Below are 23,526 nucleotides of genomic sequence, written 5' to 3'. Positions count from 1 at the left end.
CTGGAAAAGTCCCCATGACATCTAAATTGCTGTCGGCATGTGCACAGCTGGCTCAGCACTGGTATCACTGAGCAGCTTGGTGCCTAATTCATGTGTAAGCCCCAGTGGGATTCACAACATAGGAATTTCTCTGTGCTTCTCTCCTGCAGGGTCTGATCCAGTAGACATGCTCACAAGCGGCCGTAGAGCATGTCTCCTGGATCAGGCTCCACACACCACAGCTGGAGGAAGTAATTGTGGTGCCCCCCCTTTATACCCAATAGCCCAGTGGTTAGGGCTTTCATCTGGGAGGTCGGAGACCAGCGTTCAATTCCCTGCTTCACATCAGGCAAAAGCAGGATTTGAACCTGAGTCTCAAACATCCAGAGTGGAAGCTCTGGCCACTGGGATATTGAGCTTAATGTGGGAGGGGCACCACCTCTCCTGCTCCTTCTCAGTTTGTCTTGGAAAAAGGGCTGAGCTGACTTAAGTGCCAAACTCCAAAAGAGAGTTCATGGCAGTGAATCCCAACTGAAGGGAGCCACCTCCCTCTGGTCCTGAGTTAGGGTCCAAATCCCCTTTTGAGGAGAGGGGTTTTTGCCACACCCCTTTCCTCAGCACTTCCTTCTGGCTATCTTAGGCAGCTTCCCCTTTTTAGGCATCTGTCTCTCCCCATACACTGGGTGCCTAACTCAGTGCTGTAAATTCCACTTGGTGGCAGGGCTGCTAAAAGTTAGGCCCTGCATTGGTCGACCTGGGTCCCTGTTTGAATCCCACACTTTGTGCCTGTCCTAGGAAGACAGTGGTCCAGCTGTTGGTACTCACTGTTCTAGTGGGGGACTGGAGCCTTGGCTATTAGTCCTTAACAAAGTCTTCTGAGTGGGGTCTGGGCCGCTATACAATACAGACTCTTCTAACTCGGGGATGAGGAGAAGTGTGCTGTTAAAGGAGTGCCAGGAAAAATGGCTCCAGAGAAGAGGGCACTGATGACAGGACCAGGGTTGCCAACTTTCTAATTGCACAAAACTGAACACCTCTGCCCCGCCCCAGCCTGGTCCCTTCTCTGAGGCCGTGCCCCCTGCTTGCTCCATTTCCTGCATCCCTCTGTCGTTCGCTCTCTCCCACCCTGACTCACTTTCTCTGGGAGGGAGCTCAGGGTTAGGGCAGGAGGTTGGGGTACAGGAAGGGGATGAGGGCTCCAGCTGGGGTTGCAGGCTCCGGGAGGGTGTTTAGGTGCAAGAGGGGCTGCAGGGTCCCAGCAGCGCTTACCGGAGCTCCCGGAAAGCAGCTGCCAGGTCCCTGCAGCCCCTAAGCACATGGGTGGCTAGGGAAGCTCCGTATGCTTCCAGGAGCCACACGGAGCCAGCAGGTAGGGAGCCTGCCTTGGCCCCCGGTGCAACCGGACTTTTAGTGGCCTGGTCGATGGTGCCAACCGGAGCCGCCAGGGTCCCTTTTTGACTGGGCGTTCTGGTCGAAAACCGGATGCCTGGCAACCCTAGATAGGACCAAGTTGGAGAAGAAGCAGTACCTGGAAAAGGGTACGAGTTTAGTCATGCAAGCTGGGGTTTGTCTTGTATAGTGACTTTGGACTTGCCAGAAAAGGAAAAAGACTTGGCGCACACTGACCAAAGAGAAATTTATGAGGTAATAGCAGTGAAGGCAACAAAATATATGCAGGTGAAATAAATACTGATGTCTGTTTTCGGAAATGCTGCTTCTTCTTCGAGTGCTTGCTCATATCGATTCCAATTAGGTGTGTGTGCGCCGCGTGCACAATCGTTGGAGAAATTTTTTACCCTAGCAAGACCTGGTGGTTCGGCTGTGGAGCCCCCTGGAGTGGCGCTTTCATGGTGCTGGATATATACCCCAGCCGACCCAGCGCCCCCTCAGTTCCTTCTTACCGCCCGTGACGGTCGTTGGAACTGTGGAGCGCGGCATAGCTGTTTTCCACTCTCCCTAGCTTTACCCTTTGCTTCTTGTAGATAGTTGTTAATTGTGTTTTTTAGATTAGTAGTTGTTGTTAATAGTTATAAATAGTTTTTCATAGTTAGCAGGGGCTAAGGGGTCCTTTATTCCCCCCTTTTCCCTCCCGGTGCACAGCCGGGCTCATGCCCAAGGCTCCCGGCTTTAAGCCGTGCGCGACATGTGCTAGGCCTATGCCAACGGGAGACCCCCATGACTCTTGTCTGAAGTGCTTAGGGGAGTCTCACCAAACAGACAAGTGCAAGATTTGCAAGGCTTTCAGGCTAAGGATGAAAAAGGAGCGGGACTTCAGGCTTAAGCAGCTCCTCATGGAAGCGGCACTTAGCCCGGATCCTCCTTCAGCGCGCCAGGTTCCGGCACCGAGCGCCTCGGTGCGTAGTGCCCCAACGGCTCCTTCTGGTACTGCACCGCAGGCAGACACGGAAAAGGCGCCACAGCACCGTCCTCCCTCAGCACTGTGTCTGCCGCAAGCCCCTCGGCGCCGGTCCCTGTCTCCGGGACATAAAAGGCCCTGTAAAACTCAGGACGCTGCCGTCCAACAGGCACCAGCTCCCCCCGCACCGGTGGTAGAGCCGCGCCCGACTTCCGAATGCCAGAGGGTGCAAGTATCATCAGCACCGTTGACTCCGGCGCTGGGCGTAGAGCCGTTGAGTCCGGTGCGGACTGGCTCACCGCCTCGTCAGGTGGTGGAGCCCTGTCTCCCTTCTACACTGGAGACATTTGCCACGGTGAGAGACCTCATCACCCTCATGGAGCCGGCACCTTCTCAACCCACGGCACCGCATGCCCTTCGTACGGTACAGTCCAGGGGCAAGCCTACCTTGATACGGCCGCCATCTCCGGGCGTGGACTCGCGGCACCACTCCCAGTCTCGGAGCAGGTCTCGACGCCACTCGCAGTCCCGGCACCGATCTCCATCTAGGTGCCGGTTGTACTCGTGGCACAGATCTACCTCCCGGCACCGGTCTTCTTCTCGGCACCGACCCGAGCATCAGTACCGGTCGGAGTCAAGGCGCAGCTCTCGGCACCGGTATGAGTGCCGCTTCCATTCCCAGGGCCGCTCCCGGCACCGAGGTTACAGACGGTCTTCGTCGTCCAGATCCAGATCTGGATCCCGGTACCGACATGCATATCGGCACCGTTCTCAATCCCGGTACCGTTCACCGGCACCATGCAGAGACCGCTCGCCGATTGATCGGCACTGCTCAGCACCGTACCAGGACTTTTCCCTGCACCCACGCTTGGCACCGCCCTGGCCCTCGAGATCGGCGTCTCACTCTTCTGAAGGGGTCCCTGTTCAACGTACCCTGCTCAGGATCAAGCCGCAGACGACTTGGGTCATTGGCAGGAGGGGGCAGACAACCTTCGACAAGACCCTACGCATTGGTCTTTCTGGACCCCTTGGGCATATCACCAGGCTCAAGGGGCTCCACTAGTGGCCTCTCTCTCGGCTCACTCTGAGCCCAGGGTTCCTGAGGCCACCATCTCCCGTCCTCCTCTTGTTCTCGGACAAGACGGACTCTAGGTTACCAAGCCTCAAAGACTCAAGAACCATCATGAGCTCCCTGGGGATGCATGTCCCAGGACCTCAGGACCTTTAGGCCACAGCCACAAAGGTTCTACCCTCCTCCTCCTCGTCCAAGACAGAACTTCCCCAGAAGGCGGGGACGAGGTGGTAGATGGAGGCCGACCGGACCCCAACCCGGTCAGAACCAGGGCTCCCCTAGGCCACCTTCAGGACCTAGGCAAAACTTTCGAAGCTGCGCCCGAGGACGCATTTATTTATTTATTTATTCATTTATTTCGGGATCGCCTCTCCCATTTCCACCGTGCTTGGTCCCTTATAACTTCGGACTGTTGGGTCCTTTGCACGGTGGAGAGGAGATATGCCCTCCAGTTTTCTTCGTTTCCCCCCTCCCACCTTCCCTCCCCGTCCCTCTTCAGGGACCCTTCTCATGAGCATCTCCTTATACAGGAGGTTTTTGGGCTCCTCTCTATGGGGGCCATAGAGGAGGTTCCCCCAGAGTTAAGGGGTAAGGGGTTTTACTCCCGCTACTTCCTGATCCTCAAAGCAAAACGGGGTCTGCGACCCATTTTAGACTTACGCGGACTCAACAAATTCATAGTAAAGTTGAAGTTCCGCATGGTCTCCTTGGGGACCATCATCCCTTCCCTGGATCCTGGGGACTGGTACGCCGCCTTCGACATGAAGGACGCATATTTTCATATAGCGATCTACCCCCCCTCACAGGCGCTTCCTTCATTTTGTAGTAAACAAGGTACACTACCAATTTGCCGTCCTTCCCTTCGGACTGTCAGCGGCTCCAAGAGTGTTCACCAAATGTATGGCCGTCGTGGCAGCATACCTTCGGCGACAAAGGATACAGGTGTTCCCGTATCTAGACGACTGGCTGGTCTGCGGCCGCACCAGAGACCAGGTTCAGGCGCACGTACAGATAATACTACAAACATTCCACGACTTAGGCATTCTACTCAACAAAGAGAAGTCCACTCTGGAGCCGACCCAGAGAATAGAGTTTATCGGGGCAGTCTTAGACTCCACGCTCGCCCAAGCTCTTCTGCCAGGCACTCGGTTTCGCACCATCGCGAACATCATCCACGGACTCCAGGCCTTCCCTATTACCACTGTAAGGACATGCCTCGGTCTGTTGGGTCACATGGCCTCTTGTACTTACGTAACCAGGCATGCCAGACTTTGGCTTCGTCAACTTCAGGCTTGGGTGTCCTCGGTGTACCGCCCTTCTCGGGACAGCCTGAACATGGTGGTCACGATTCCGAACTCGGTCTTGACCTCTCTCACCTGGTGGCTGGATCACAAGGCGGTTTGTGCGGGAGTGCCATTTCATGCCCCACAACCCTCCCTGCACCTGGTCACAGATGCCTCATCTCTAGGTTGGGGCGCTCACCTCGGGGAGCACCATACCCAAGGCCTGTGGACCGCATCCCAACTAGCTCTGCACATCAATGTTCAGGAGCTGATGGCGGTGCACCTAGCTTGTCAGGCATTTCTCGGTCTCCTGCATGGCCGCTGCGTGTTAGTCCTCGCAGACAACACCACGGCCATGTTCTACATCAACAAGCAAGGAAAAGCCCGGTCGTCTCCCCTACACCAAGAGGCCATTCGCCTGTGGGAGTTCTGCATTGCCCACTCGATACATCTCATGGCATCGTTCCTCCCTGGAGTCCAGAACACTCTGGCAAACCGTCTCAGCAGATCCTTCCAGACGCACGAGTGGTCAATTCGCCCGGAAATCATCTATTCCATCTTCCAGAGGTGGGGATTTTCCCAGGTAGACCTGTTCGCATCACAAGCCAACAGGAAGTGCCATGTGTTCTGCTCCCTTCAAGGGCGATCTCCGGGCTCCCTGTCGGACGCTTTCCTTCTAACGTGGAAAGACCAGCTGTTCTACGCTTTCCCTCCATTCCCACTGGTCCACAGGGTACTGCTCAAACTACGCAGAGACCAGACGTGTGATTCTAGTCGCTCCAGCTTGGCCAAGACAGCACTGGTACACCACCCTTCTGGAGCTATCGGTTCAAACTCCGATCACGCTTCCCTTGTGCCCAGACTTGATCTCCCAGGACCACGGCCGACTGTATCACCCCGACCTGCAATCGCTCCACCTTACAGCGTGGATGCTCCATGGCTGAATCGGACAGAGCTACAATCCTCACATCCCGTGCAACAGATTCTAATGGGAAGTAGAAAGCCCTCTACACGGACCACTTACTTAGCCAAGTGGAAGCGGTTCTTCTGTTGGTGCGACCAGCGGGCCACGCCCCTCTTGCAGGCGTCTATTCCTCTTATACTCGAGTATCTCCTGTCCTTGAGGCAGCAGGGCCTGGCAATATCTTCAGTCAGGGTTCACCTGGCTGCTATATCGGCGTTCCACCCAGGAGAACACGCTTCCTCGGTCTTCTCTAACCCGATGGTTGTCAGATTCCTCAAGGGCTTAGACTGCCTTTACCCACAGCAACGCCAACCCGTTCCGGCATGGGATCTTACCCTGGTTCTCTCCAAGCTCACAGGACCCCCATTCGAGCCATTGGCTACCTGATCGCTCCTTTACCTATCTTGGAAGACAGCCTTCCTTGTAGCCATCACTTCAGCAAGGCGTATTTCTGAACTCAAGGCCTTCACATCTGAACCTCCGTACACAGTCTTCCATAAAGACAAGGTGCAGCTTCGCCCCCACCCTGCCTTCCTTCCCAAGGTTGTATCAGTTTTTCATGTGAACCAGGATATATTCCTCCCGGTCTTCCATCCTAAGCCACATGCCACGCGACAAGACCAGCGTATGCACTCCTTGGACGTGCGCAGGGTCCTTGCTTTCTATATTGAGCGTACAAAACCATTTCGAAAGACGACGCAACTCTTCATTGCAGTAGCCGACCGGCTGAAAGGCCTACCGGTCTCCTCCAACATCTCTCCTCTTGGACCACGTCCTGCATTCGTGCTTGCTACGACCTGGCTGGTGTCCCAGTGCCACGCGTCACCGCCCATTCCATGAGGGCCCAAGCCTCCTCGACTGCCTTCCTGGCTCAGGACATTTGTAGAGCTGCAGTTTGGTCATCGGTCCACACCTTTGTCGCTCACTATGCTCATATCCATTCCAAACCCGCTCCCTTTCCCCACTGTCGGAGTAGCTGGCAAGAAGGAACTGAGGGGGCGCTGGGTCGGCTGGGGTATATATCCAGTGCCATAAAGGCGCCACTCCAGGGGGCTCCACAGCCGACCCACCGGGTATTGCTAGGGTAAAAAATTTCTCCGACGATCGTGCACGCAGCGCGCCTCACCTAATTGGAATGGATATGAGCAACACATAACGAAGAACAAAGTAACCGTTTTATCTCTGGTTTAACACTTCTCACCCGTTCTATCAGGGCCAGGTCATCCTGGCCCACCAGTGATTACCTTGTGATGCAGCTCACTAAGGGGACACAAGTGTATGCTTAGAGGAAGTTGGGTTTACAGACTTGGGAATTGCAGCCATCCAAGGGGATTTGCTTGGGAAGGGAAGGCTCATTCAACAGACTGACAACTTATTCTTGCATATGGGAGAGACAACTAGGGCTTATGTTGAGGAATAGAGGACCAGCAGGTACTTTTTGTTCTGGAATTGACCTTATCCCATAATTAGCTCAGGCCAGGGTACTCAGTTTGATTTTGCATTAGGTGATCAGAAGGTTGAATTTTCAAATGAGTATAACTACTTGAGACCCTAGGTAAAAGAATACCGTCTTTCTGTGAACAGATAGCTCTGATTGCAGAGTCACTCGAATCCAGCACTCATACTGGCAGGCAAGATCACAGGCCAGACAGGAAGAGGATAAAGAAACCCAGTTATGTTGGAAACATCTCCAGGTGGATTGGTGTCTAAAGGAGAGTGGAAGTTTTACAGCTCTGTCACAAGTGGGAAAGATGGAAGCTGGTGGTCAATAACCTCCATATCCAGGGCTTTGGAGCTATGCTCCGGCTCCGCTCCAGCTCCCAGGGCCAGCTCTAGGTTTTTTGCCGCCCCAGGCAAAAAAAAAAAAAAAAGGTGGCCGGACTGCCAAAGCAAAAGAAAAACCCCAAAACCGGCAGCTGCAGGGAGCACGTGGAGGGCGGTCAGGGCGGCTTGCAGGGGGGTGAAGGACGGCATTTGCCCGCTCCCTCCGCCCGTGGGCAGCCAGACGCTGCAGCCTGCTTGCAGCTGGGTGAGAGGGTCTCCCCCCTCCGGCCTTGGGGTGCCTCCCCCGGCCGGGCAGGCTCTGGGGGGGCCGACACAGGCAACGCTGGCTGGGGTCTGTGACCTCCGCGTGGGGCCGGCATTGCAGCGGGGCTCGGCACAGTGCAAACGGCACCAGGATCAGTGGAGCCTTCCCCTCCACTGCCTGCCGGGCCGCTGCAGAACCGTCCCTGCCACCGCTGCCCACTGGGCCGCCGCAGAACCCTCCCTCCCTCCCTGCCTCCGCTGCCTGCCGGGCTGCCGCAGAACCCTCCCTCCTTCCAGTGCCCAGGGGCTGCAGGAGGTGCTGGCTCAGACGCTCCTTTAAAGGTGGCTCGGCCAGGCCGGGCTCAAGGCACGGGAGGCGGAAGCCAGTGCAGGCGGTGGGGAGTGGCGCGTCCCGGGTAGCCCGGGGGCACGATGAGCAGCGGGTATCACTACTTCCTGCCCCGCGGGTAGGGGTACATGCCTCCTTCAGGGCTGGGCTGGCCATCCCAAGATTGGCCAGAATGCCCCCCCTTACAATGTGCCGCCCCAGGCACGTGTTTTCTCGTCTCGTGCCTGGAGCCTGCCCTGCCAGCTCCAAGCAAAAACCTGCAGCTCCACTGCTCCGGAGCTGCTCTGTGCTCCAGCTCCGGGCTCTGCTCCAAAGCCTTGGATCATATCAGAGACATTGCTCGTTGAGACAAATTTGAAGCACAGAGATTTCTTTACCCCATTTTTCCTCCTGCAAACAGCTCACAGAATCATAACCCTTTATTGATCCAGCTGTAGTCATGGAACTGATGAGATGCTGCTACAAGATTGTTACATGGAGGAGGGAGAAAAATTGTTCTTCTTAACCTCTGAGGATAGGGCAAGAAGCAATGGGCTTAAATTGCAGCAAGGGAGGTTTAAGTTGGACATTAGGAAAAACTTCCTAACTGTCAGGGTGGGTATAATTTGCTAGGGAGGTTGTGGAATCTCCATCATTGGATATTTTTAAGAGGTTAAACAGGTTAGACAGAGATGGTCTAGATAATACTTACTCCTGCCATGAGTGCAGGGGTCTGGCTGGAGTAGATGACCTCTCGAGGTCTCTTCCAGTCCTATGATTCTATGCCTTTACACTGTGATGGGTTCGGTCACAGAGACCCCCTTGGGACTGTAACCTGATGTGCTGAGACTACCTCTGAGCCTGTTTTCTCTGCCAGTTTGGGCGTCCAGAACCCTGTCTTGTTGAGCCAGATACGCTAATCTGCTGCAACATAGGCTTGGGGTCTGACCCACGCCCCCAAAGCTGCAGACTTAACTGAAAAGGGCTTAGCAAGTGTGTCTAGCACCCAAACACCCAGCTCCCAATGGGATCCAAACCCCAAATGAATCAGTTTTACTCTGTATAAAGCTTATACAGGGTAAACTCATAAATTGTCCTCCCTCTATAATACTGATAGAGAGATATGCACAGCTGTTTGCTCCCTCAGGTATTAGTTACTAACTCTGGGTTCAATAATAAGCAAAAGTGATTTTATTAAATGTAAAAAAGTAGGATTTAAGTCGTTCCAAGTAATAACATACAGAACAAAGTAAGTTACCAAGCAAAATAAAACAAAACAGGCAAGTCTAAGCCTAATACATTAGGAAACTGAATAGGGGTAAATCTCATCCTCAGAGATGTCCCCATAAGCTTCTTTCACAGACTAGACTCCTTCCTAGACTGGGCCCAATCCTTTTCAGACCAACATTGTGATTTATGGCCTGGGTCCAGCAATCACTCACGCTCCCGTAGTTACAGTCCTTTGTCCCAGTTTCTGGTGGAGAGGCCATCTCTTGAACCAGCTGAAGACAAAATGGAGAGGCTTCCAGGGCCTTTTATATTCTCTCTCTTGTGGGTGGAAACCCCTTTGTTCTTTTGTGCAAAATCACAGCAACAAGATGGAGTTTGTAGCCACCTGGTCAAGTCACATGTCCATGAATGATTTAGCTTTTTGCAGGCCGATGCCACTGCTTACATGTTAGTTTGAATGTTCCCAGGAAAGCTCAGATGTGGATTGGCATCTCCCAAGTCCATTGTCAGTTAAGTGTTTCTTGATAGAACTATTCTCAGTAAGTGCCCATTCTCAAGAAGCTGACCAAATGCTTCACTGAGGCTACTTAGAATCAAACACATTGAGATACAAATACATAGCCAATATTCATAACTTCAAATACAAAAATTATACACACATACAGACAGCATAATCATAACCAGCAAATTACAATCTTTCTATAGACACCTTACTAGACCTCCTTTGTACAAGATTTGGTGCAACTATAGGATCTTGGTTGCGACAGTGATCTATACGATCACAGTTCATGTCAATAATGTCACATTCCACCACCTAGCTTTGCTGTTAAACTGTAACGGCTTTAGTACAGGAATCTATTTGGTACAATTCTTCCATTGAAGAGTATTGTGTATGCTTATGATGCAAAATTTCTACTTAAAAGGTGGGTTATTCCTTTAGTTTGGTAGTAGACCATTTTGACACTTGACATTGGAATCAATATAATTTGGGCACTACAAAGTATTCATTACACAGATTGTCAAGGAATGTGGTTTCATGTTAGAAATGTGTGGTCTTTCTGGTGTAATGCTTAAACAATTACAAATCCTGCTAAAATATTATTTGCTTTTGCTAAGGAGTGGATGGATTAGATTTTTATTGATAAAAGTTGGTTAACATTGATTTCTCCACACACACACACACACACACACACACACACACACACACACACAAACTGACAAAAATATGTCCATAGAAATTAATTAACTGAAGTTACAGATACGCAAAGTATGAAAAATGTTGCTTGAGAATCAGAGTTTGACTTAAGGATATTTATTTTTAATGTTTTGTCATGTGATGTGGACAATTTGTGTTAATTGTTATAAAGCATCAGTGTCTACTGTCATAAATAATTCTGACCCCCCTCTCCATTGTCTAATCTCTGCATAATTTTGGACAACTGTGAACATTTAAATTGATTTAAGAAAAAAAAAAAAGCTTAACCCAGAACTTAGCATCACTTTTTTCCACTATGAAATTTTTTTTTTTAACCAGGGATTTTGCAAGAGGTTTCTCCTGTTTATGGTCATGATCTCAGTCACTAAATGGCTATATGTTGAGCTCTAACTTAAAATCTAACTCAGTTTTCAAATAGGATTTCACCTTTTCCACAGAAAGCAGTTTTTATTGGGTTAAAATATGGTTTTAAATTAGTCTTCTTCCTCTCCCACTGAACCTTCTAAAGGATAAATGATGGAGGTGCCCTATTGTCAGTTCAAAATTTCAGGATTATCCTGAGGTTTACTAAGAATTTTACTTTAGTAAATTTACTAAGAAATTTACTAAGAGGTTTACTTGCTAAGCCCTTATGTTAGAGTATTCTTATACTAGAACAGGGGTGGGCAAATGATGGCCCAGGGGCCGTATCTGGCCCTTCAGATGTTTTAATCCGGCTCTCCAGCTCCCCTCTCCAGCCAGGGATCAGGGTCGGGGGCTTGCCCCACTCTGCTCATGCCGTGGCTTCACACAGCTCCCGGAAGCAGCGGCATGTCCCCCCTCCAGCTCCTATGTGTAGGGGCAGCCAGGGGGCTCCGCGCACTGCCCCCGCCCCAAGCACCACCCTCTCAGCTCCCATTGGCTGGGAGGAGCCGGAGGGGTGACATGCCGCTGCTTCCGGGAGCTGCTTGAGGTAAGCGCCACCCGGAGCCTGCACCCCGACCCCCTTCCATGCCCCAATCCCCTGCTGCCCAGCCAGAGCCCTCACCTCCCCCCATCCCGCACCTCAACCCCCTGTCCCAGCCCAGTGCCCCCTCCCGCACCCTGAACTCCTCATTTCTGGCCCCACCCCAGAGTCCGCACCCCCTCCCATATCCCAACCCCAATTTCATGAGCATTCATGGCCCACCATACAAGTTCCATACCCAGATGTGGCCCTCGGGCCAAAAAGTTTGCCCACCCCGTACTAGAAGTTAGTCCAATAAAACAGGGGGTCTCACCTTGTTCTTTCTGAGGCCCCCCAAACATGCTATAAAAACTTCATGGCCCACCTGGGCCACAATAACTGGTTTTCTACATATAAGAGGCCAGGTTGGTGTTAATGCAATGCCCAGGGCCCCATGCCACAGGGGGCACCATGAAGCTAAGTTGCTCAGGCTTCTGCTTCACCCCCAGGTGGCAGGGCTCAGGGGCCCAGGCTTCAGCCCCATGCGGTGGGAGTTCGGCTTTCTGCCCTGGGCCCCAGGAAGTCTAACACTGGTCCTGCTTGGTGGATCCCATGAAACCTGCTCGCGGCTGCCCAGGGGTCTCCAGACCCCTGGTTGAGAACCACTGCAATAAAAGATATTACCTCAGCCACCTTGTCTCTTCTCGTATTAATACAGAGAAGAAGATACTTTGACTTTGGAGATGAAAAAATGCAAACATTCTTAGCAGAAACTAGGGAGAATTCTGATCCCCAAAGTTGGAGTTTCTCTGCCACAAATTGACTCCCGTCAGTGCAAGGATCTGGTTGCCCTGTTTTCTTAAGAGAGCCTGATATGCTAGGATTGTGGGAAACTTGCACACTAGGTTAAAGAATGACCCTTAACATTTATGTATTTAACCAACCATATCTAGACACTGTTCTCCATCCCTATCTTAATTTCTCATAAAAACTCAACAGCAATGGAGAATTGTGTACGCTGTTCATCAAGTACATTAAGATATTCTTTTCAGAGTGGTAACCGTGTTAGTCTGTATCAGCAAAAAGAACGAGGAGTACTTGTGGCACATTAGAGACTAACAAATTTAGTGGAGTGGAGCGGGGACTGGAAGAGGCGGGCCTGGAGCATCCCCTGGCAAAGTCGGCACCTGTTCTTCTGGGGGGAAGCTGCCGTTGCTGCTGTACAAGGTGCTTCCTAGCGTCCTTGCCTGCAGCGGGCTGTGCCGGTGTGGGATAAGCCAGGGGCACTCCCCAACCACAGTACAGTACTGTACAGTATATAATGCTTTTGTCTGCCCCCCCCAAAATGTCCTTGGAACCTAACCCCCCGCATTTACATTAAATGTTATGGGAAAATTGGATTAGTTTAACATCATTTCATTTAAAGTTTCATTTTTCAGGAACAGAACTACAACGTTAAGTGAGGAGTTACTGTGGCTTGCAAGCAGAGGTGTGAGGCAGCTATCTGTCTGGATGAAAGTACAGGGCAGATGGGGCCGCGAAGAACACTGTACGGGAAGCTGTAGCTAGTATGATTTGAAAGCCAGTGCTGCTTTTATCTCAGGGAGAGATGAGCTGGAGAGAATGTCTGAGGAGCCCCAAGGAGCACACTAAGGCTTTTGCTTTACAGGACTGCCCACAAGGGCTTTGGGAGAAATGAGGCTGCAATTAGATGATAGTGGTGTGAGCCTTTGTACCTTTCCATTCTGCTAGCCCTGTTAAATTCTACTCCTTTCAGTAACTGCAAGTGCTGCATGGGACTCTGCTAAATCTAGAGTCAGATCAGTGTTTAGAGTAGCTACAGTGTGGCTTCTTGACTTTGTGGCAAACAGAGCACACTACCAAGAGAGGCTAGTGCACGCAACCACTGAGTGAATCCCTGGAGTGGGATCAGGTACAGTGCAGTGACTCGTTGTTGTAAAAACTACTCCAGCTCTTTAGAAAATCCCAGCCTAAGGGAGTTAAACACCCACCTCCTATTGAAGTGCAATGTGGTTAAGGTGCATTGAAAATCCCACTCTTTTCTCTTCCCCTCTCACCCCCCATCTCCCCAAAAAAACTTAGTTAAAAGTAGCATCACTGGAGGGGGAAGCAAAATTCATCAGTATTAGTAAATCTTTACTCATTTTATATACTCACTCATATATATACTCATTTTAGATTTTAATAGGAAAACTAGTTTGTACAGTTCTAAGTGCTGATAAACCAGTGATTCTCAAACTTTTGTGCTGGTGATCCCTTTCACCTAGCAAGCCTCTGAATGCGACCCCACCCCTTATAAATTAAAAACACTTTTTAATATATTTAACACCATTATAAATGCTGGAGGCGAAGTAGGGTTTAGGGTGGAAGCTGACAGCTTGCAACCTCCCATGTAATAACCTCGTGACCCCCTGAGGGGTCTCGGCCCCCAGTTTGAGAACCCCTGTGACAAACAAATGCCCAGGTGAACAAGTTGCATTCTCTTCAAACAGAGTTTTGTGCAGCTACTAAAGTGCCTGAACATGAATTTCTTTTTTTTTCTTTTCTTTGCAGGGACTTAGACAGAAATAATATCTCAAGAATCACCAAGATGGACTTTGCTGGGCTGAAGAATCTCCGTGTCTTGTGAGTATAAAACTAGCTTGGCCTTCAAAATGCTGCATTGGACCATTAGCCTCCAAAAATAAGCTGGAAAGATGTGTGCTGCTGATGTTTTATGTACTGTAGAATTGTTTACATTTTCTAGTCGTGAAATAACATCCATATCAGAAACCCTGTACAGTTTCCATAACTAAAGCATTGATTATAGTTTTCTGCCGTGCCTTAGTACAAGAGAGAAACTCCAAATAATTTAAAATCAGTGTTATTTCATTGGTGTTTTTCTGCTTGGCTTTTAATCAACATTGTGATTAAAACTTTTTTATTTTTGCACTGTAGAATGAATTGTACTTCAGTTAAACCAATGTATCACTATTAAACCACTGTTAAATGGCTCTTTCCATGTTGGGATGGTTTAGGGTGTATTCCCATACAGAACACAGGGCAGCTGCCACGTAACTTTGAGTTGACTAAGGAATAGTTGACAGTTGTAAGGGTCACACCTAAAGGAAACAGTCCATACCTCCTGGCTGAATGTAAATGATTAAAAACAATAGTCACTGCTGTCCCTTGTAGCAGCTGTGGGTCCAATCATACTCCTGAAAAGAAATGATCAGTCGAAGGGGTAGAAATTATTTTCCATAGTTCCATATTAAGACTGAACTGTTACAGAAGGCCAGTGTTCTGTTTTGCCTGATGTGAAACTTTTAAATTATCACCATTAACTTAATTTGCTTTCATTTTAAGATTGCCAAAAAGGAGATATAGTGTAATTATTCACAAATATTTATTTCTAGAGAAGAAATAAATTGGGCAGCAAGGTCTAAAAGTACAAATGTTGGTGATTTGAGTTTTCAGAACCAGCATGTCACTGCTGCTGACGTAGTTGGATTACTGGGATATATATATGAGATGGAAGTGCGCATAACTGGAGAGAACTTTAGTAGAGGAATCACACATCACTGAAGTATAATTGGATGAGAGTGGGAAAAGTGCCCCTGCCATTTAACTTTGGACTTTGAAAATGTATAGTAAATTGTCAGTTTGTTAGATCTATGGCTCTTGCTTCTGGCTGGGACCAAAGAGAAATGATGAAATCCTGAACCTGAAGTCCTTCCTGCCATGTTCCCCGCTCCTCCCCGCCCCCACCCCCAAATATTTCAAAACTTTTCAGGACAGCTGGGAAGCACCTAAAATTTAAGGGACATTATTTTTTTCCAAGATTTCCCACCCAGATTTCCAGAGCTAAATCCAGATAATCTGGATAAACTTCAGATTAATAAAACTTTTGGGCTCAGATAATGAAGTTATTGTCCAGATCAGAGCTTTGCCGAAACGGAGGTGTGAATCCAGTATTTGCATGTATAGTCATTAATGCAAATGCCAATAATTTGTGGTCCATGTCTTAGTAAAACATAAATAATGGAGGGGAGGTATATAAGCCACAAAGAGATGCAGAAGTTAGTGAAAGTGGTTCAGTGAAGTTTGAAGACAACTTGTAAGGGCCTTTCCCAATGACTATTGATTAAATAGTAAGATTACCATTGATTTTATGCTATGTTTACACTGCTCTTTTGTCATTAAAACTTTGGTTGGTTGGGGTGTGAAAAAAATACCCTCCTGACCAGCAAAGGTTTTAAAGACACAAAGCGCTGGTGTGGACAGTGCTTTGTCGGTGGGAGATGCGACTACATGGCATACCCTATAGCGGCACAGCAGTGTAGACATAGCCTTCGTCTCGGTTAGGTTTAGACTGGGCGCTATATGAATCACAGATCATAGTGGCACTGTGGCACTGCAAAGCTGCAACTGGAGTTGAGCAATATTAATAACCATACCAGTCTTATTAGTGAGTTCATATTTGGTTTTCTTTAACTAGCTTGCTGATTTTTTTTTTCTTGGAAAATCTGTAATATTACAGAAATGCCTGTGTGGCATATACACAAAAAGGTAACAATGTATTATGTATAGAAAAATTCTATATCCAGCTCCTGTGTCCCAAACTAACGGGATAACAGCAATTCCATATTGTGTCCTATTTAGCGCACGAGAAGCCTATAAGCTAGTTTATTGCCCTCAAGCTAAAGCCCTATAAAGTGACCAGTAACAGAAACCACTTGTGCTTAGCTTTGCACAAAAGAGGGGGTTAGAGGTGTTTTTTCCACTTTCTCTTTCCCCAAATAAGCACCTGTGAGAAGTGTAGGTATAGGTAAGTTAAAGTGTGGGAAAATCTTCCTATTTCACCCACTTGCCCTCTGTAGCTAACACACTGCTTTTACACCACGTATTGTACAATTTATCTTAGTCCTTAAAGTCCTACAAGATGCCCAGGAGATAAATAGTGCATGAAGTTTCTAACACTGTGAATTAATGGGCAGATGCTTAATATGGTTGTGATGAAAATACAAATATCTTCCACTGTTCCTTCAAAACATATGGCATAAACTCTAATAACTATTCTCCAACTAAATAAAAAAAAATCTCAAATTTATTAGAAGACTTACTTCCCTGCTTCTTGACTTCGCCTGCAGGATGAGACCACTACAGCAAGACTTTTCTGCTGCTTGGAGCCATATAAAGCTTATTGGCTTATATCCCAGCTCTCACTATTTCTATGGGGGTCCTTATTAAAATAACATTTATTGACATGGTAGTCTGACTGTTGGTAAATGTTTCTTTTACTGACTGCTATGCTTTGTGTACTGTACAAAATATCGGCTAAATTGTACCATATGAGTTATTCATGTTAAATGCAGTTAAAATCTGGCATAATCTATGTTACGTACATACGTTTGTGTGTGTGTGTGTGTGTGTGTGTGTGTGTGTGTGTGTGTGCACGTAGTTGGATTCAAACTACTTGGAGGGGAGACACCCTCTGCTGCCCCCGCCCCCCCCCCCCCAGCGACACTTTGGAGAGGCAGGAATTCACCCAGCATGCACTTCAACACCTTTCTCAGTGACTATCAATCACACTGATCAGCAAACACAGTCCAAATGCCCTTAGCATCCAGTCCATCAGTCACCGATCAAGGTGGTGCCTTTCCTGTGGGCTCTGGCTGATGATCACATGTGGTGCAAACTCATAATGACCACAGAGACCAACTGCTCCATGGGCCTGCCCCACAGTCCTGAGCTCAGATTGTTGGCATGCTGTGCCCCTGCAACAGCCACTTGTTCCCTGTCTGCCCACACAGTCCCTTCTCCAATGGCAATCCCATCCTCCAATTGGGAAGGAGCTGGTGGCAGCCAATGGCACTGGAACATTTTTTATAATGGGAGTGATGAGAGCCATTGAACCAAACTGTAAACCCTGTATATGAAGAAAACCACTTCAAGCCAGGGGGTGCGGCAGGAAATATAGGCAGGATTCCCTGCCAGCCCTCTAGCCAGTCGGCTCTGTGATGTATGGAGAAGCCCTCTTCTTTTGTCTCCCCCATCCCCTAGCTAATCAGAGTGCCAGGACCATGTGTCACAGCACTGCAGATCATATGTGGAGTGAGGGCTCCACTTACCCGTCAATGAGTCTGCCCCCCTTCAGTACAATACTTCAGTGATAAATGGTTGGCCCAACAGGATTTCAGTGGGATTCCACATAATGGTAAATAAAGTCCTATTCCAGGCATTTCTACTTGCCTCCAATCTCTTCAGCTGATTCATCCCCGCCTATGCCTTTTCTCATGGGAGGAAATGAGAGACAGGGATGTGAAAAAGGGATGGATTGCCTGAGCACTTCCCTTGGTAGCTTTTCCTATTCCCTGTGATGCAGACTGACTGTCTTCAGTGGTCACAAACAGCTGGCACTCCTGCACCCTTGGGGAAGTCTCACTGAATAGGAACCGCTCAGTAACTTCTGGAGGAGTCTGAAATCCCATGCAGATGCTTATGTGCATGCACTTTATCACTTAATGCTTTGTCTGGATTATTTGCCCTGCATTAATCTTCTGATGTTGACTACGGGCTTCCATCCTTACTGACACTGAATAAAATTAAAATGATTGGAAGTGCGAAGAGTAAAGTACTAAGGGGGCAGAATCAGGCCTATAATAAACTAATTGCAAGATTTTAATGGGTTTTGGCTATAAAAACTAAAAGCGAATAATGTGGTTACTAGCCCTGGTAATCAGGATGCAGTTTACATCCATGTAAAAACTACCAGTGCTATGTATTTTGGACTGTAAATTTTATCTTCTGATGGTGGTAGAAGTGACCATGAAAAAAACACTGCCATTCTGTAGAGGCGCTTTCATCAGTCTATCACTGTAATTGGTGTTGCTTGATTTAAAGTGCTGTTCACATTGTCAACTGGTATTTCTTTAATTATAGGCATTTAGAAGAAAATCACATCAGTATGATAGAGCGTGGAGCATTTCAGGATCTAAAGCAACTCGAACGGCTGTAAGTATGTTTATTGCATACATGTTGACTTAAAGAACTAAAGATTTTCTGCCTTATTTTATGCATTCTTTTTATTGTGTTTATATAATGACTTAAAGAAATAATGTGGCTAGAATGAACAAGACACTTGACATAAATTAAAGTTAAGAATAGTTTAAAACAGAGCTGAGTTTTAGATTAAAACCTTGTATCCATGATTTATTGTAATTCAAAATAATATTAACAATAATTTGTTAAGAAAACTGTATCCACCAATAAATAATTTATATTATAGCTAACCACTGAGGCAAAGTTAGTCAGGTCTAAATTTTATCTCACTTTGTTTTCTGAAGTTCTCAGGATGACTTCTCTAATTAGATTAATGGTGATGGGTTGTCTTAATAGCCAACACTATTGGGAATTACCCTGCAATAGTATAAATGCCCTGCACTTCCATATGAGAGTAGAACTACTTGTGTCAGATTAACTATACAGCTACATTTGCTTTATACTCATTAATGGCACTGATATTGGTGGAGTCCCAGAGGTGAAAAATTGGACATTGAGTAGAAAATAAGGCCCTTGGTTTTCTGCTTTTCTTAGTGATTTAAATAAAATGGATTTCGAAGATTTAGATAATCTTAAATCCATCATTTACAAGGTCACTGGCTATTTATTATGGTATATAACAGGTCTGTGTAGAATTCTATGTATGACGGTAACCCCAATCTCATTGTTTTGGTTGAGTGGGTCTGCTGTTGTATAACAGTGCATAGGGTGGGAAAACACCTCTGTCTAAATTGGCATGGAGAGTAGTTGATTTTGTGTACAGACAATAGAAAAAAGAAGTCTGCTGTGTTAAAGCAACTGAGGCCTTGCCTTAATTATTGACAAGTGAGTTGCTTATTTACACATTGACTTATCTTTGGACGACTCACATTTCTTTTATAAGAGTGAATCCTATATCTTGTCTTGGGTTCCAAAACTATGCTTGAAATTGAAATGATGTTGTTAAGATTCACCCTGAGATTGTAATCTGCTCCTTAGAAAAACAGATCTTGAAATATAAAACACTGTTAAGGATACAAAGGTGGTGATTTTGTATGTTGTGTTCAGGGAAATGTCTGGGAAGTAGCAGATGGTAACAAAGTTACTTACAAAATAATAAGTGCATAACCTGACACTATATATAACGATGGTTTTAGCTAAAGTTTGTTCTTCTAGAAAGAAAATGTCAGCACTAAGTCTTGAAGTTTTACATCCATTATATGTGCTTTAATGGAATAACTTCCTTCTCCCCTCTTTCCCCCACTATTTGTTTATTTCTTTAAATCAGTGGTTCCCAAACTTATTCCGTCGCTTGTGCAGGGAAAGCCTCTAGCAGGCCGGGCCGGTTTGTTTACCTGCCGTGTCTGCAGGTTCGGCCGATTTGAGGCTCCCAGTGGCTGTGGTTCACTGCTTCAGGCCAATGGGAGCTGCTGGAAGTGGCGGCCAGTACCTTCCTCGGCCCGCATCGCGTCCAGCAGCTCCCATTGGCCTGGAGCAGTGCACAGCGGCCACCGGGAGCCGCGATCGGCTGAACCTGCAGACGCGGCAGGTAAACAAACTGGCCCACCAAGGGCTTTCCCTGCACAAGTGGCGGAACAAGTTTGGGAACCACTGCTTTAAATGATTCCTCATCTACCTAAAAGGAGTATTTGGGAAAAATCCTAGGAGGATACCTAAATGGATGAGCATAACCAGAAAGCTGATCTTTTCTTTATGTTGTATGTTTTCGTTTGTGTGAAACCAGAAATAAAAGAATGGGGTTCTTCTACTAGTAACTGTTAAAGTATGTGATATCTGAATGCCCCCCTTAAATTTTCTCTCTGTATACTCTATATCATACATACGCCGTATCTCTCCTTGCTTTTAGGATTACGTCATTAAAATATTTCCTAAATGAATGTACTATGAATTAGAGATTGGGAAACTCGCAACTTTTTGGTACTTCACCTCAAGTCATTTTATAGGAGATGACTATAAATCTAATCTTTTGCTATGAATTCGTGTGCTTTGGAGAAGGAATTGTGGAAAATCTGGCATAACTTGTAAGGGCTAAATTGCAGCATTTTAGGCAATATAAAAACTATTTTATTAACTATTGTCAAGCACCACAAAATGTTAATGCAGAAAATACGATGGCTGAATTTAAAAAAAAGAAGCTGGCTTTTTTCCATTTAATTTATTTCAAATAACAAATAAAAATTTCACTTACACTGCTGCAGGCTTTGGAATACAGTTGGCTTTTGATCTCTTAAAGTGGATGCAAAAGTAATCGTTTGCTTTTTTAACAAAGCAGCTTAGTGGGTCAGACTTTTAAAAACTTGAGTAATTTTGTTCCTGGCAAAATATTGTACATTACATTTTCTTATTCAAAATTACATTGGAAATATATTGCTTTTTTTACAGTAGTGATCATTCAAAGGGCATTAACCCTAAATGAATATTATTTTCTCTTAATGTAGTTGAACTTGTCTAGACATCAAAGCAAACCCCTCATTATTAACTAAAAATATGGACAGAGTTTTCTTTATGAAATTTATTGCCTGTGATGTCTTTCTCCCTCCTTTAAATGAGTCTAAAACTATAAAACTAAATGTCTGTATAGGTTCCAGTTATTGATGTCAAAAACATACTTGTTGACAACTTTCCAATTGTTTTGCTTTTACCATTAGTATCTCTAAAAACTTATAACTTAGCTTTACTGCTAGTTCTCGCAACACAAGCAGAGCATCCAAAGAGCAAATTTCTGTCAAAAATTGTGGCAGATGAGGAAAGCGTGAGGCTGACTTAAGCACTGAATTCAAATCACAACATGGGTAGCTGCAGTGCAGACTTGGTAATTAAAATGATATTGCAGACAGTAACTAGCTATTTCTGATCAAGCCACTTTTGACTTCATCTTTCCAAGCAGACTGGGTTTTGATAATATCCATTAGATATGGAAACCCACACGCGACAAGGAGTCTGCAAGCTGTCTTCTGCACTTCCTACGTTCTTTAAGGGTCTTACTTTCTCTATCACTGAGCATCTACGACTCCAATTCAATTAAGTTCAGTCGGAGCTACAGATCTTCAGCACATCAAAAAAGCAGGCTTTATTTAGTGGTTTTACACCACGGATTAGTTTTTACAACATTGCCACCTTCTATGCCTTTCTAAGCCAGAACTAAAAGGGTCAATTGCTGTGGTTGCTAAGCATCAAAAGAAAAAATGGTTTAAACAAAACATATGTAAAACTAATGTATGCAGTTAGTCTGCCTTACTTAAATGTTTGCTCTTCAGCAGCTGTAGGTCCAATCCTGCAATCTACTCTGCATAGGTCAACTCCACATTTGTGCAGTACCCAATGGCAGTTAAGAGTCTCCATGAGAGTCCACCTTCATGAAACAGCTTGCAGGTCTGAGGCCCTGAAACAGCATTAGTATAACCCTTCTATCAGGTTTGATTGCTACTGTTATTGCTGTCATACTCTTTATAGCACAGATGTACAGTATGATTTTCCAAAATGTGTGGTGAACTTATGTCAGCTAAAGGACTTCATGTGTCAGGCCTTATGAATAGTAGGAGTGCTCAGTAAGTATTTAAGTAGTTATGAATATAGCTGAAAGAATTTGGAGTGCCCTCCAAGAATCTTCTAAATGATACCCCAGGGTTCAGCTCACTTGGCTGGCAGTACTATAACCATTTTAAGGTAACTGCTCTACCTTTTGGTATATGGAATATCTCAGAAGACAGCATCACTTGCTTAGTAATTTCCGTCTCCTTTATATTACAGCCCTATCCCTTAATTCAATTTATGTTCCATTGTATAAAATGAAATTATGTAGTCAACTGTTATTCATGCTAGTCTTATGTAGGGCTAATTAAACATGACTAACATTGCTGATGGAAAGCTTGGAGAAGCAGTGATTTTTGCTTCAGTACTTTTTGTATGTTGCTAAGGAAAATTAAAAAGATATGTTCTGAGAATGCAAGCATGAACTAAACATACACCAATGAGCATGGAATTGTTTAAAGAGAGTAATTCACAAGATAGAATCTTGGGTACAATTTGTAAGATCCTGATTTCAATCAAGCCATCTAAAATTGCCATGGCATGAACTCCAGCCCTTTCTTAACTAAAGAGATATTTGGAGATTATTGTGAAGTGCCATATAAATGCTATGGATGCTTCAAGTTTTAGAAAGATTCTTCACAATTTCTAAAATGGAGAACAGGAAATGTAGTGTTCTACAGAGTGCTCTTTAATTGCCAATACTGGTAGCCAATGAGGGGCCAATAAATATTTGTATACTTCTTTAAGCTAATTTGGTGTAATTAAGAGATCAAAAGTAAAATCCTCCACTGAGAAGTATCCTAGAGATTTGTGATCCTTCCTGTAGGTCAGATTAAGAACTTCCTCTTCTCCTATAACCTTATGATTAAACTGGTCCAGTCCCTGTAATGTAGTACCCACACAGGATGAATCAGTGTCTAATGTTTTGCACTATTTCTGACTTTGCCTTAACTGTTCTAGAACACATAACATTGGAATATATCCGAATAAAAATATAATTTTACAATATAGCTGGATCTGATTTGTACTGTGAGTTTAATATGGATAGTACTGTGAAAGATTGGCATAAAAAGGTTGTAATGCAATTAAAAACAATATTTTATTGGTTTGTTTGTTTGTACCCTGACATTTCAGCTACACAATCATACTTAAATTTATAAAGTAACAAAATGAGCAGAAAGGCTATTACACATTATACAAACAAAATGAGACACATGATCAGGAACGTAGGTGTACTACAGTAAATGGATAAACTCATGATACTGGGCATGATGGGGCCCAAAGTACAGATTGAAATCCCTCCCACAGCCAGATGTCATACATCTCTGTAGAATAAAGAGGCAGGATACAAGACATTAAATAGTCTTGACTTTTACATAGCCGTCTGCCAAAAATTGTCACATAGCCCTACTATCTTCAAAAGGGTTGACTTTAGCTCACAGTTTGTTCTTTCTCCTCAGATCAGTTTCTTTAGCTTAGACTAAAGGATTTCAACATCTGAAAACACTAACAATATGTTTCTGTTTTTAAAGGATGACAAAAACTGTAAATA

At 46.0% G+C, this 23,526-nt stretch overlaps 1 protein-coding gene across 1 annotated transcript in view; it reads left to right on the top strand.

Annotated features, from left to right (window-relative positions):
- SLIT3 (slit guidance ligand 3) overlaps positions 1-23,526 on the top strand; it is a 780,962-nt gene that overhangs the window by 34,055 nt on the left and 723,381 nt on the right. Inside the window, exons 2-3 of the mRNA XM_034778698.1 lie at positions 13,956-14,027; positions 18,324-18,395. Of these exons, the coding sequence (XP_034634589.1) occupies positions 13,956-14,027; positions 18,324-18,395 (144 nt within the window). The remainder of the gene's footprint in view (positions 1-13,955; positions 14,028-18,323; positions 18,396-23,526) is intronic.

The sequence above is a fragment of the Trachemys scripta genome, chromosome 8 (genome assembly GCF_013100865.1).
Source record: "Trachemys scripta elegans isolate TJP31775 chromosome 8, CAS_Tse_1.0, whole genome shotgun sequence".
Taxonomy (NCBI): domain Eukaryota; kingdom Metazoa; phylum Chordata; order Testudines; family Emydidae; genus Trachemys; species Trachemys scripta.
This window is presented reverse-complemented; position numbering and strand designations above follow the sequence as displayed.